The 16,047-nt window shown below is 37.4% G+C and overlaps 1 protein-coding gene across 1 annotated transcript; it reads left to right on the top strand.

Moving 5' to 3' along the window:
• The first annotated feature begins 525 nt into the window (after positions 1-525).
• Positions 526-2,338, top strand: LOC109179000 (UDP-glucuronate 4-epimerase 6-like). The gene has a single exon (XM_019328556.1). It carries the CDS (start codon positions 616-618, stop codon positions 1,975-1,977), a length of 1,362 nt encoding a protein of 453 aa, XP_019184101.1. The 5' UTR covers positions 526-615; the 3' UTR covers positions 1,978-2,338.
• Positions 2,339-16,047: the final 13,709 nt, after the last annotated feature.

Here is a 16,047-nt window from a genome sequence, read left to right as displayed (position 1 = left end):
GGTGGCATTTTTATTTAAAAAAATTAACTAAGTGAACAATTTTTACAATACAAGTGGACAAATTCTCTTTTACAACTACATAAATTTCATACTACAAGTACAGAAAAATGTTCTCATTTTTTAGAGTCGTTGATTTGGTCATATCAACGGTCTCTAATGGTAAAAAACACATTCTCATTAATTTTAAGGCGACTGTATTTGCAAAACTAGAATATAAAACTTTTAATTAATTTAAAAGAGATCCAAAATTTAATACAATTAAAACAATATTTTGCATATATATACAATAAGAATTTGAATTGAAGTATACTACGTAGAACTCAATCATCTTTGATATATACAATAATATGAAGGGTGAAGTGACTTAAGTAGTTAAAATACTGCAACTTAAAGAAGAAAGTGGCCTCCAACCAATACCTCCCCAAAATTTCTTCCCCATTGGTCCACCTGGACCACCTGTTTTCCTTTTTTGCCCCCGCCCTCTATCCCTTCTCTCTGCTTTATAATCCCTTTCTTCTTCTCCCTTCTTTTTCTCAGGGGATAGCTCTACGCCGATCAGCTTTCCTCGCCTTTCTTCTCTTCTCTTAATACTTTCTTTCATCTTAAATTTCATCAATGGCGTTCCCGCCAGATACCAGTAAGAACTCGAAGCTTGAGCGGTATAATAGTTATATAAGGAGAGTGAATAGCTCGAAGCTCATTGCGGCTTCGTCGAAGTTGCTTTTTAGAGCTACTCTCATGGTGGCTTTGATTCTGATATTTTTCTTCACCATCAATTATCCGCCGCTTGCGGAGAGCTCCGGCGGGGGGCGCCGCCGTGCGCTTCATACGACGGGGCATAGTTTGCTGGCGGCGACGTTTTCCGGCGGGGCGGCGTGGGAGAAGCAGGTGCAGAGCTCCGCGACGCCGCGGCGGCAGAACGGGATGTCGGTGTTGGTGACCGGCGCGGCGGGGTTTGTTGGGTCCCATTGCTCGCTGGCGCTGAAGAAGCGCGGGGATGGGGTGTTGGGGCTGGATAATTTTAACGCGTATTATGATCCGTCGTTGAAACGCGCCCGCCAGAAGCTTCTGGAGAAGCACCAGATCTTCATCGTGGAGGGAGACCTCAACGACGCGCCGTTACTCTCCAAGCTTTTCGACATTGTCCCCTTCACGCACATCCTCCACCTCGCCGCACAAGCCGGCGTTCGTTACGCAATGCAGAATCCTCTCTCTTACGTCAGCTCCAACATCGCCGGATTCGTGAACCTTCTAGAAGTCGCCAAGAAGGCCGACCCCCAGCCCGCGATCGTCTGGGCGTCTTCGAGCTCCGTTTACGGGCTCAACACTAAAGTCCCGTTCTCGGAAAACCACCGCACCGATCAACCCGCCAGCCTCTACGCCGCCACCAAAAAAGCCGGCGAGGAAATCGCGCACACTTATAACCACATTTACGGCCTCTCCCTAACCGGGCTGAGATTCTTCACCGTCTACGGGCCCTGGGGCCGGCCCGACATGGCGTATTTCTTCTTCACCAAGGACATGCTCCAGGGGAAGCCGATCAACGTGTACGTCACGCAGGAGGACAAGGAGGTGGCGCGTGACTTCACGTACATCGACGACGTCGTGAAGGGGTGCGTGGGGGCGCTGGACACGGCGGAGAAGAGCACCGGCAGCGGCGGGAAGAAGAAAGGGCCGGCGCAGTTGAGGGTGTACAACCTGGGGAACACGTCGCCGGTGTCGGTGAGGAAGCTGGTGTCGATTCTTGAAAATCTGTTGAGCATCAAGGCTAAAAAGAACGTGGTCAAGATGCCCCGAAACGGCGACGTTCCGTTCACCCATGCTAACGTGAGCCTGGCGTACAAGGACTTCGGGTACAAACCCACCACGGATCTTTCATCCGGGTTAAGAAAATTCGTCAAGTGGTACGTTAGTTATTACGGGATACAATCAAGGGTAAAAACGGAATTACACCCTACCCATCAGTCCGATGATTAAGCTGTGGGGCCCAACAACAAGCGGTGCTGCCTTTCTGGCTTTCTTTCCTTTTTTTTTTTTATAACTTATTTTTCCCACTCAAATATAATATATTTATTTAAAATTACTGTTCATGTATTTTGAATCTTATAGGGATAGATAGAATTTTATGTACAAAAAGTAAAAAAAAAAAATGGCATATCATATAAAGTAAGAAATATGAGAAGGAAAGGGGGAGCAAGTGTAGATTTGAAAAGTGGAGTGGCAAATAATGTGAAAACACCTTAAATGCAGGGGTGTAATGGTAATTTCAATTATACATAAATTTCTCATCTAAATGTTTGTAAGTTTCCTTTTGGTACAACAATGATTCTTCTCCCAATGTATTGCTACTTCATTATTTTGAGTTGTTTAAATGGGTTTTGTTTTTTTCCCCTTATAGAATAGGTACTTTGTTATTTATTTATAAATGTTTTCTTGTGGGCAAATTTTTATATAATTTTTCCCTTTTGATTGCAACTTGCAAGTGGAGGCAATCACATCTTCACCTCACTTTTATAGATACCTTCAATGATTGAAGACAATGGTGTTCGAAATTGGTAATTTTGTCAACAAATTTGAATGGAACTTCTAACGTCTATTTACATATACCAATTTGTACACCGACAATAGCTGTAAGGGCATCCCAAGCCCTGAAATATTAGACTAATTGATTGAGGGTGATAGAGAGATAAAAAATAAACTAAGGTTATAGTAATTTTTATGGGCTCGTAGAAGAAAAAGAAGGAAAAAAAAAAAAAGAAAATGAGTTGTTGCACGTTGTGCGCACCAACAGTGCCCCAGCGCAGCGCATGCTACACGTCACAAGTTGTATGTTGAGCGTATCAAAGTGCTCGCAAACTAACGACCACTCTTATGGCACGTTTGGTTTGCAGATTGAATTTTGAGGTAATAGGAATACTATTACATAGGGAATGGAATATGTAAGGAATAGAATAGAAATTGTATTCTATTGTTTGGTTCAGTGAAGGAATAAACTGTAGGAATGTTATTCCCGTGTTTGGTTGGTTTAAGGAATAGAAATGCAATATATGTGTAAAAGACATAACTACCCTTATACAAAATAATAATAATAATAATAAGGCTGGCGATCATCTCCCTCGTCCGTCCAGAGCCTTCGTACGTTCGCCCCCAGGCCATCGCCGTTAGAATTGGAGTGATCGCACAACTCTGGAGGCCAATTGCAATTGTGTCCCAATTTCGTCAATGGAGGTCCCGGCGATCGCTCAAGCTGGCGGAGGCTCCAGTCGACCTCCTGGGATCATCGCGGAGGCCCAGCGAAGTGACCGACATGGCCGAATTGACAATCGGCCTCCGATTGCAACGTCAGGGGGTTCGAGCCTTGCATTGCCGATGGAGGCTTTGCCGGTGATGGCCAAGGGGTGACGCTATCAGGACAGGGTTGGCACAATTTGAAACCGTTTTCCAGAAGGACTCAACAAAATCAACGGTGGCCGGCGGCGGAATTCATTCTCTGACCATCGACGCAATGAATTATCTCACATCGATTGCCGATCATAACAACGTACTCTCCGAAATCCTCTCCAACACTCCTCCAGTCCCCTAACGATTGGCTACCGGAGTCATATTTCACAGTCTTCGACGCTGACGAGTCTCCAGTGCCGGCTATCTCTCTCGGTATGCCTGGCTGATCCTCCTAGTCCCCTGCAAACTCGACACCATAGCTGAGCACTACAAGGACGTCTCCATCACATATATCTTCTTAGTTGTATTGTTGGTGTATATACGTTGGTATTCTCTCTCTTTTCTCCTCTATTTAATAATGTTGCATTGGCGTTATGGAACAATGTCGCCAATCACAAGGACAACTTCCTTGGTTTGTATCCCAAAAAAGAAATTTCCATATTTTGAATCCCATGCAAAGAAGGTTCTCCGAGGAGTAAATGATTCTCGCGACGCCTTCCCAATACTCATTCTGACCGCTAATTCCGGTGGTCCAATTGGTGATCGGTCTGGGTCAGAGAACATACACGATTGGACCCAAGGTTTGGCCATGGTGGTAATAAAATATAAAATCTATTCCTGAGAACTCAGGAATAGGTTAATACCAGGGGGGCGCTAGTAATAGCTAATCCCCCTACAAGGGGAATAAGCCATTCCCAAGAACATTGTTCATGGGAATAAAAATTTGTACCAAACAAAGGAATAGACCTATTACTGGGAATGCTATGTCATTCCAGGCTTATTTTGCGAATCAAACGTGCCATTAACCTTTTTACTTTTTCTTTTCTTTTCTTTCTTTTTTCTTTTTCGGATCACCGATCACCAAAAGACGGTTTGATTGTTAGAGCATCCCTATGGTTATGGCCGGTTGAAATGCTTATGTGAAGGAGAGAGAGAGAGGAGAGATAAGGTATTGGGTTGTTGCAGGAGAACTTGGTTTTTAGAAGAAAAGTGGCCTCACTCAAAAAAAAAAAAAAAAAAACAAAAAAAAAACAAAAAAAAAAAAAAACAAAAGACTCCTCTGGTGCGCGTGAAGCACATAAGAAAGTGTCCAGTCGAGCGCTTGCACTGCACCTTCCTTCTCTTCTATTTTGCATCTTAAAATTTGTACAAAAATCAAGCTATTGAGGATGCTCTTAAGATTACTCTATTTTGACTTTCATTCATTGAATGTCTATTAATCGTACTCCTACCCCATAACTCCATAAGAATAATCTGTGATATTGCTCATCATATAATATATTATAATTAAAATTTAATATTAATGGAAAATTTGAAAATATAGAAATATTTTTTAAGTTTATAAATGGAAGAATTATTTGGAAAAGGAACTTATTATTGTCCATAACATTAAAAGACTCAAATATGTTTGAAACTAAAATTTCCTTTTCTTGAAAAAAGAATACCCCAAATGAGCATCTATTATTACAATTTTTATATATTAGTGTAGTCCTTAATCCTTATCCAAAATATGAAGTTGCTAGCAAGTATAAGTACGACGGTCTAGAACCTTTTGTGGTTGATGACACGTCTTGACATTGAGATGAAAGTGCCTTACAACTCTTTCTTAATTAATTATAATTTAATAATATATATATTTTTGAATGAATTTAATAATATATATAATTATAATATCATGAAGTGTATTCTATACTCTCGTAATCTTTTTATATGAGAATGATATTTTACTTACTCAGTCATTTCTGTTGAGACACTTGCAATATAATTTTGACAAAATATAAATTTATTTAGTTCAAAAAATTATTTTGTGCACTAATTTATTTTACCACTAATTTATGTCTATATAATAATAAAAAACCTTTAATTTATATTTTTTTAGTACTACCACAAAGAGTCAATATCGCTCTCACTAAAGCTCAAACTAATGATGAGAGAACCACTTGGTGTCATTAGACCACAAGGTAATTGGCCATTAATTTATATCTATATAACAATTAAAAATATAAAACTTAAAAACATATTTAGTCCATATATATTTTCATTTTAATAATGCCATTGTAAGTGCGCAAATTTCTTTTTGAGTTATTAGCCGAGTTCACAAGAACAACAATAGCAAAGTTAAACTATTATGAAATTTATATTTTAAATGAAGTTTGTATAAATTGATATTTTAAGTGGTTATTTGAAAATATTAATTTGAAAAGAGATCTATTTTTAATTTCAGTTCGGTCAAAGTGGATTCTAAATCTCTTAGTTATGATGATGAATTTAATATATTAGGAATAAGAGTTAAATAGGCCATCGAACTGCACATGATAATACAATTAGGTCACTGAACCCAAAAAATCAACAATTGAGTCCCTAAACTAACCAATTCCTAACAATTATTTCAATTTGAAGGTTTCCAACAGGTCGACAGGTCATCCTCCAAATTAATTATTTTTAAAAAAATAAAATTTAAAAATTAATTATTTAAATAAATAAAAAAAAAAAACAGAATCCGGCCGGAGACGAAGAAACTCTTGGTCTCCATGGCCAGAGACGAAGGCTTGAGACGAAGAAGATTCTTGGTCCTCCGGCTGGAATCTGTTTTTTTTTTTTTTTTTTTTTTTTTTTAAATTTTAATAATTAATTTTTAAATTTTATTTTTTAAAAATAATTAATTTGGGAGGATGACCTGTTAACCTGTTGGAAACCTACAAATTTGAAGAATTGTTTAAAATTGGTTAATTTAGGGACTCAATTGTTGATTTTTTAGGTTCAGTGACCTAATTACATTATTATGTGCAGTTCGATGGCTTATTTGACCCTTATTCCAATATATTATAAACACAAAATAAATAATATGTGAATGAAAAATTGATTCTCATAGTGCATTATACTGTGCGTAAAACAAGCCTTGGATTAATTTCATATTTTTGTATGCCATTTTACATGTTGCCATTTCAAATTAAATAATTAATTTACCAAACCACTTTTTATAAAAAAATAAAAATAAAAAAATTAACACTACATCCAAATCAAAATAGTTGACAGAATTTAGTATTAACTATCAACTAACATAATTCGTTATATGTTAATTGCCAAATATTTTCTATAATACTCAATAGCAATTGAACTGGCCTCTTGCATATATTAAAGAAGCTAATTAACTTTTATGCACAATAAAAAAAAATTAAAAATTTTGGATCTTCTTAGTTATAATATGCTTCAAATTCATAGCCATGTTAATTTATATTCCTATAAACATAATTGGTATTTTTTAAAATTATTCTTTAACTTTCGAATTTCTTCCTAACTAAAGTTCTCTCCGAAAAAATGACAAGATTAAAACGGTAAAACTATTTCTATTAGACCTCTACACATTTAAATCAAAATTTTTACAATTAAAGCATTACACCATACTATCATATTAATCATTCCAAGTGCAATTTATTTGAATAGTTATTTTATTTTATTATATTTTTAATAACTCAGATTTTTTTTTATTTCGTCGACTATATCATGGACTCTATATACCCACCTCCAAGTCCATGAAGAGATAAATCGAGCCAATCTAATTCCGAGGTTAAACACTAAATTGTACACTTTCTTAAACAAGGAGTCCAACCCAAACCCGAACTTCTCATCTAATATTTGTGACAATTAAGAATAGAACCTATCCGGTCGTTAAAAGCAATTTTTAAGTGAAACTTTTCATTCACAGAATCAATGTGTTAGAGGATTGAATGGTTATTTTGAAAACAACAAAAATAATGAAATGTTGTCTTAAACATCACCAAAATTCCCCATTTGCACAAACAACACAAAGTGTACACTTGAATTGAGTACTTTAGACGTACAAGTCCATTTTTACAAACACTTGATGCATGTGTCACTTTATATGTTGTCAACTATTTTTATATATATATATGTCACGGTATATGTCCCTACCACCTCACTGTAAAATAAGACAAATTTAATATTATCATGTACGCTTTTTGTAAGCAAAATCATTAACACACATAAATAAAGTAGAATGGAGCCTTAAGATTACGGCAAAGAAGACGCCACATTTTAATCTCCAAATGATGATGTTGCCTTCTTAGTTATTTTTTAGAATGGACTTTAACACGTACATGCCTTTTTTTTTTTTTTTTTTTTTTTTATGTTGTTGGAAAGAATAAAAAAATATCTTTTATGGTGAAATGATTAGATAGATTAATTTAGTTTTCTCCGTAATTTAAAAAAAAAAATTAACCAAAAGTTTAAAATTGATTAGATTTAATATATCATTATTGAAATGTGTCAAGATATTGTGATTGAAATTAACTTCTTCTTTTTTTTTTTTTTTTTTTTTTTTTTTTTTTAATTTGATTGAAATTAACGTTAATTATGTATTCTTGAAGTATGGCTCTGTTTGGCAAATTTAGCTAAAAAATTATAAGTTAGGAGCTAAAAGCTGAAAATGAGCCGAAAGCTGAAAAGCTATAAGCTAGGAGCTGAAAAACTGAAGAGTTGTTAAGCTAGCTGTTATGATTGAAAGTATTCGGTAAAATTAGCTTTTTGATAAACTGATAAATTTAAAAAGACTAAAAAGGACATCTTCAAAAAATTTAAAGTAGTTTGTTCACATATTAAAATTTAACATTTTGTCTTAAAAAAAATAACAATTTGAAATAAAACTATTAGCATAATCATGATCTAGCATTCCATAATGAAGTAGCAATATTGTTGCGAATCTCCTTCATCCCATAATAATAATAATAATAATAATAATAATAATAATAATAATAATAATAATAATTATAATAATAATAATTATTATTATTATTATTATTATTATTTTTATTATTATTATTATTATTATTATTATTATTATTATTATTATTATTATTATTATTATTATTATTATTGCGGTGAAAGTTGATAAAGGAAAAGAGAATGATTTTTATTGGGGAGGGTAAATAATGTTATTTCTTTAAAATAATAAGGATAAAGATGGAAAAAAAATTAGGAAGCTAGTTCAAAATAAGTTCTTATTTTAAGCTAGGAACTTATTATGGGAACATTACAAAACAAAGCTTATAACTTATTAATAGCTTAAAATAAACTATAAGTTCCTAAATAAGTCCTGTATGACACACTTGCTATTTTTTTAAAATTTTAATGACATTTGACTAAAGAAGAAGTGATAAAAATGCGATAACTTATGACATGTCGTTTAATTCATGTTCAACTACTAACAAATATGAAAAGGAAATGTTATTATCACAAAAAAGAAAAAACAAAAAAGAATTTCCATGTAAAAGTAGAGAAAGATCAGCTTTTCATATGATAATGCTTAATATTCATCAATAAATTAACTAACTTCACTATAATTGATAGGGATATGGAACCCTTAGGGTCCATTTTATTAAGAAAGTCTTGGTTTAATTGTCCAAGTAGGGATATCTATCTTTATCGATTTTGTGTTGGCCCAATAATAATAATAATAATGGAATTTAAGGAAAGAAGGAAGCTTGGAGCAAAATATTATTAGAATTATTACTAGGGGCTATCAAACCCACGACCTCAAGCATAATAACACAAGTCCTAAACCACCAAGCCAATCAAGATCTCGTATATTAAAGGGCAGGAAGCTCCACTTATGCATGTGAGTGTGCTAGAAGCAAGGTGGTGGGGAACACGTGTGTGGTCCAGAATGAAGGCTGCCAGATGCCGTCCATTTGTCAACCATCAGTGAATCCCTTAACAGTATAAATAGGCATTCTAACACCCCACTTTTCTAACTCTTAATTACATCTCTGAATAGACATTAACATAAACTAAGCAGCGGAAATCTAGATGATGAGTAGTGGGAGTGTCACCGCCACAACCACCACTCTTGGGTGGTCGCATAGGCAAACGGGGTAAAACTACAAATACGATTAAGTCTGGGAACTAAAAGTAATAACTGGATAAGTAAGGGGGAAATACGTCACCCCAAAACAGTCTACAATCATTCTCCAACATGAAAACATAATTCTAAATCCATAGTGTCATCATAAAAAGAAACTAGAGTTTAGACAGCTCAAACTAAGAGACTATTCTAACTCGATCTCTTCTCACTCCTGGGCCCACCTGAAAGGGGTTTTGCAAGCAACACATAGACAAACAGGAAAAACACCCGTTAGCACGAAGCTAAGTATAGCCACACTCAACCCTATAAAGCATTCTAGCATATACTTGGAAAACATTTGATATCTTTATATCAATAAGCTAATCTCAAATCATCTTTAGATTATCGTATTCTGTCTAGATGCTTGCACCCTATAATAACAGCTGGCATGCTTATATATGTATAAGACTGATCACGTAGATTCATCAACATATAGACTTCTCAAATAGCTTATCAAGCAATTCATGCTTACAGATTGAATCATGCTAAAAGACTATATAACTCAGGTGTTCACATGCTTCCACACTCTTATCACATAACTTATTAAGTAGAACTTCTACTACATCACAATAATCATGCTCAAGGGAATATCTCTAGTTAAACTTCTCAAATAATAATCTTTTACGAAGCTCTATTCGTATACAAACGTGTATAACATTACGATCATGTTTCTTATGCAATCTAGTGCAACAATATATTCATACTCGTATGCAACCTAGTGCAATAATATAATCATACTTGCAATCTAGTGCAACAACATACTCACATTCATATGCAATCTCGTGTAACAATATAATCATACTCTTGTGCAATCTAGTGCAAATATATATTCATACTCGTATGCAATCTCGTGCGACAATATAATCATATTCTTATGCAATCTAGTGCAACAATATACTCATATGCATTCTCGTGCAACAATATAATCATACTCTTATGCAATCTAGTGCAACAATATACTCATACCTATATGCAATCTCGTGCAACAATATAATCATATTCTTATGCAATCTAGTGCAACAATATACTCATACTCATATCCAATCTCATGCAACAATATAATCATGCTCTTATGTAATCTAGTGCAACAATATAATCATTCTCTTATGCAATCTAGTGCAACAATATACTCATATTCATATGCAATCTAGTGCAATAATATACTCATACACTCATATATAAAATAGAGTACTTTCTGTGGAGGTTTCTTTGTTACTTTCTCGAGTCTCTCTTGACTCTCTTTCTTTCTATCGAGTCTATATTGACTCTCATACTTGAGTCTCTGTTGACTCTCTTTCTTTCTCTTATACTCGTAGACGGCTTAGGGTTTCACAGAAGTGTGACTTATCCCATCGGGAACGGCATAATTCCGACCCAATATATCCTACCGTCTACTAAACCAATCTCGTGGTTCAAACTCTGTGGAATCAGGTATCGAACTATTAGTGTGCACACCCCCCCCCCCCCTAACCAGGATTCCAAGCCCGGCGGGAAGTTTCCAACCTCGTAACGTGGGAATACGCCGCGTTACATATACTGGGACCGCACTGTCCATAATATCTCCCGAGAGGAACATAGTCCAAACGGTATTCTCCAAAACCTCATCGATATAGATGATACATAACTATTTCTCTCATGCATCAATCTCATGCATGCAACAATTATATTACTTCTCAATGCATCAAAGAATGGTATACCACATGCTTATGGTTTTTGAAAGTATTCTTGGACTCACGTTGGCCCTTTATGCATCTTTGAAATATGATTCATGTGAAATGCCAAAATGCTCTATAACATGCTTCTAAATCATGTATACACTAACATGAAGTATTCAAGGATATATCATCATGCTCAATTTGCAAAATAGCAATTTCTATACATTTCACTCAACAAGTATGCTTCTATTCTCATTGATCAAATAATACAATTTAATCATGCTTTCATAATAAATCCTATTCTCAAAGGATCATGCTTCTTTACTCAATAAGATCATTATTTGATCACAAAATCAACAATTTCTCAAACACAGAGAGTTTAACAAAATATGCACGGTGTAACATTTCTTCACAAAATCCTTCTTAACACACTTGTTTTTAACCCAAATTCAACGAAATCAAAGCCAAAATGTGCGTCAAGACGATCCCGAAGAGCTAAGCCACAAGGGCCCGTAACACTTGGTCCAAAACGACACGTAGCTGAGCCACAAGGGCCCAGCCACTGCACAAAATCTCATCAGAATAATACTCAAGGAACACATCGTAGCTGGATAAATGTCAATGGAGATCCAATATTGATCTAAACTCATCCGTCTCCAGTCCACTGCCGTTCTGCTGGCTCACGTCGTCACTCCGGCATCACCGTTACCGGGAGTCTCGCACGTTGTCCAACGGTGAAGTTGGAGCCCATGCAACGTACAAGAGAGATGGCATTCCAAATTGATACAGAGAAATGGGATACGCAAAAAAAAACCCTCTCACTGACAAGTACCTCATAATAATGGTTTCACAAGAAGAGGCGCTATGGAGTTTCGGTACTCTGGAGTTTGCTTGGAGAGTTCTGCGTCGACTCAGTTTGGCCCTCCTTGTCGCGGAAGTCCTAGCAATAACCAACTATCTCATCTAAAATCTGAGTCGACTCTAATCTTGTATTCTGGCGACGATGCGGCGGCAGCAACGAGGTGATCGAGGGCGTAGTCGGCTGCGGCGACATCGAGCCATTTTCAATGATAATAATTATAGCCGTCGAAGCGGGTGCACTTCTCATCTGATGAAAAGATCACGAGAACGCTGTGATCTACATGGTGGCAATCTGGAAGAGGAGTTAAACGCGTGGTTTGCAGTCCGGGACCGACCGACGATAAATTGGTCTGATCTCTCTCGACCAACAATTCTCTTTTCCTCCAAGTAAAAATCTCTCAGCTGGATTTAACCGAATCTGCGAGAAATCGTCCGATCTGACGTGCGGATCAAATGTCCTGCTGGTCGTCGCCATCCTTCGCAACAGCAACAGTCCCTTGGATGTTAGAGATTCTGGATTTGAGAATAGAAAAGGTGGAAGGTAACTGAGGAGAAAACCAATTGGAGCACTGGCAAAGCATATCGCTCTTGGTAACCGTCCAAGGGACGGAAGGCGTCAACGTACGGAGTCACCACTCACCATAATCCGGTAATCGAAACTATATTTCAATGGTGATAAATTGAAATGAGGGTAGTATGAAGAACGTAATTTGTCATTATGAGATGGAGAACACACTCGAGCTTGTACAACCGCTCTCAACATTTGCACCAATGATGGAGAAAATTGACTCCGAGCTATGTAATTAATTATATGGGACAATAATCTCCATAAGAAAATATGAATGATAAAATGGTGATTGCAAGGAATTAGTAAACAAACACAAGGATTTAACGTGGAAACCAAAGCGGTGAAACCACGGGTTTATTCCTTTATTATATTTGTAGGTGTAGCACACGTACATAGGGAGGCCATGGCCATAGAATGAAGAGGTTTTATATTTAACACTGGCGTGATCCCTTTTGTCTGCAGCCCGAAATCCAAAATCCATATATATACTCTATTATAATATCTGTTCATAGCTACTTTCTCGACCTATTGAAGCATACTCTATTACAATGTAGTATCTGTTCATAGCTACTTTCTCGACCTATTGAAGCACATAGAGCCAATACTGCCTCCACTGAAGCACGAACTCACAACCTCCCAAATGGGAGTCCAACCCGGGTGCCATCTGAGCACACGGTGCTTGGCCCCGAAATCTTTATATAATGTCATTCTTGTGCAGTTTTTACTTCCTATAGTCTTCCCTATTTTCTTGCCCTGACTTCTTCTCTTTGACTAATATATTATATTATTATTATTATAAACAACAACAACAACAATAATAATAATAATAATAACAATAATAATAATAGTAATAATATGGCATGCATATTATATTATTCCATCACATGGTTATCATCAAATCCTCCTCGCCTCTTCACTCTCAGGTGTTGTTCATTTGAGGAAACTGAAGAAGCTACCAAACAAAAAATGATGATTTGTTGGGTACTAACTACTAAGAGATGGATGTTGTGTATGCCACACTAAATTCAACGGATGCTGTGTATATTAGGAAAATTTACAAATTCTAGAACTTCATCAAAAACTCAAATTTTAAACTTATAAGTTATAAAAACATACATTCTGGCAGTTTGCATTTGATTAGGTAGTTTTAATTTTTAAACTTAATAGTTGATTTGCAAAGAAAAAAAATCATTCTGCCAAGTAACGTGTGAATTTTTGTGACTTTAGCAGTTTGCATTTGATTAGTATATTTGGTATTTGATTTTTGGAGAGTTTAAATTATATTTATTAATTGTTGAATAGTTTGTGAAATTTTAGTTTTTTGGTCACCGATTGAAACCGACCAAAAACCGATAGTCGGTTATAGTATTACTTTCGGTCGGTTTCGGTCGGTTATGAAGGTCAAAAATCACAGTCGGTTTTTCAATCGGTTATGTAACCGACCGACCGTTTGCTCACCTCTAAGTGGGTCTGCTCCGTTCATGAAGTAGCCTATGGGCGCGAACCGGACTCACTCGGCAGGGTAGGCAGTTTGCAAGCATTTTGGTGGTTGGGGCATGTGGGTTAGTAGGGGGCAAACCAAATGCGCGGACTAGCAGGGCAGGGTAGGTAGTCCGCATGTATTTTTTTGGTTGGGGCATGTGGGTTAGCTTGAAAACAACCCACATGCGCGGACCCGCTGGGCAAGGTAGGCAGTCCACATGCACTTTGGTGGTTGGGGCATGTGGGTTAGCATGGAGGCAACCCACATGCGCGGACTGGCAGGGCAAGGTAGGTGGTGTGCAGACATTCTGATGGTTAGCGAAACAATGAAAAAAATGTATTCCCTAAAAAAAGAACAGAGGGCGCTTAGCCAAAGTATGAAAAAAAAAGGTATTCCCTCCAAAAAGAGCAGATGACGCTTAGCCAAACAATGAAAAAAATGTGTTCCCTCCAAAAAGAACAGAGGGAGAAATGGCTAAGCATTCTTGTCTTCCAAAAAAAAAAAAAAAAAAAAAAAAAAAAGACGAGGCGCACGCAAGTGCAGCATAGAGAAATCAACAGCGCAGAACAAAGCAGCAAGGGAGAACAATGTCAAGTAGCAAAGACATTCAGTGAATATTCAAATGAAGCCGAGTACTAAGTAGCGAGGAAGACGTCCAGTACAAGAAGCATCAAAGAAGCACGACAATAGAGGAGTCACCTTGATTTCTCGAGACTAGGTGATGAAGCAGGCCATGTGACGTGTGGTGTGCGGCAGAGGCGCGCGGTAATGGCATGGCGCGTAGCAGTGGCGAGGATGGCATGTGGTAGCAACGTACGATGGTGGGGGAACGACAAGTTTCTGGAAAATTTGGGAACTGAAATTTGAGTTTGGAAAATGGAGGAGGTGGTGGTATTGAATTATACTTCCTTCAGGCATCCAGATGCCTAAAGAAAGTGGGGGACTTGTGATGGGGATATGGGACCCTAGGGGTCCATTTTATTGGAAAAGTCTTGGCCCAACCGCTCAAGCGGGGTGTCCATCTTTATGGGTGAGGTGTTGGCCCAATAAGAATAATGGAATTTTATTGGGCTAATGAAAGAAGGAAGCTTGGAGCAACATATTATTAGAATTATTACTAGGGGGTATCAAACTCACGACCTCAAGCATAACAACACAAGTCTTAAACCACCAAGCCAATCAAGATCTTATGGATTAAAGGGCAGGAAGCTCCATTTATGCATGGGAGTGCGCTGGAAGCAAGGTAGTGGGGGAGACACGTGTGTGGTATAGAATGAATGCTGCCAGATGCCGTCCGTTTGTCGACCATCTGTGAATCACTCAACAGTATAAATAGGCACCCTTCCTTTACTTTTAAAGGCACTCCTTGGTTTACCAATCCTCTCCTTGCCTGTTGGTCTGAGTCTTCAAGCCCTTGTTAGCACACTAGGGTTTGAGCCTTATTGGTAACATATTTAGTTTTATTTCATTTATTATTTCCCTTAGCTTATTTAGTTATTATTTTGGGCCGCTATTCTGTGCCTGTACCTCGGGCTTTGTACGTACTATTTTGTTCCTAGCGCCCCGAGTAATGAAGCTATTATTTTCCTACCCCCCCCCCCCCCTGTTCTGTATCTCTATATCCGGTTTATGGTGGACCCGACCTGATAAAACCATCATTCGCGCCGTCTGTGGGGATCTCTACGATTAGCCCGTGTTTATAGTCCCTTTTTATCTGAGCAAGGTTCCGAGGTACGTCCAAATGGCTGATTCGCAGGATGAGCTACCCTACGAGGTAACACACTTAGCACATTGAGACGCTACCCTGGTTAGTGCACTTTTACACTTAGTTTAGTAAATATTATTTTTATTTTCCCAAACTATGTGCTCCTATGTGCTATGCTTGTCCTACGACCACCTCAATTATGTGTTCCTATGTGATATGCATCATTGGCCCATGGCTACCTCAACTATGTGTTCCTATGTGCTATGCATGCTGGCTTTACAGCCATTTAAGTGAGTGGTTCTGCTCCGTTCATGAAGTAGCCTATAGGCGCGAACCGGATTTGCTGGGCAGGGTAGGCAGTCCACATGCATTTTAGTGGTTGGGGCATGTGGGTTAGCATGGGGGCAACCCACA

The sequence above is a fragment of the Ipomoea nil genome, unplaced genomic scaffold (assembly GCF_001879475.1).
Source record: "Ipomoea nil cultivar Tokyo-kokei standard unplaced genomic scaffold, Asagao_1.1 scaffold0875, whole genome shotgun sequence".
Taxonomy (NCBI): Eukaryota; Viridiplantae; Streptophyta; class Magnoliopsida; order Solanales; family Convolvulaceae; genus Ipomoea; species Ipomoea nil.
The sequence above is the reverse complement of the archived record's forward strand: the minus strand, read 5'-3'. Positions and strand labels throughout refer to the sequence as shown.

Excerpts from the sequence above, each read along its gene's own strand:
- LOC109179000 (XM_019328556.1), top strand. The coding sequence starts at position 616 with ATGGCGTTCCCGCCAGATACCAGTAAGAACTCGAAGCTTGAGCGGTAT.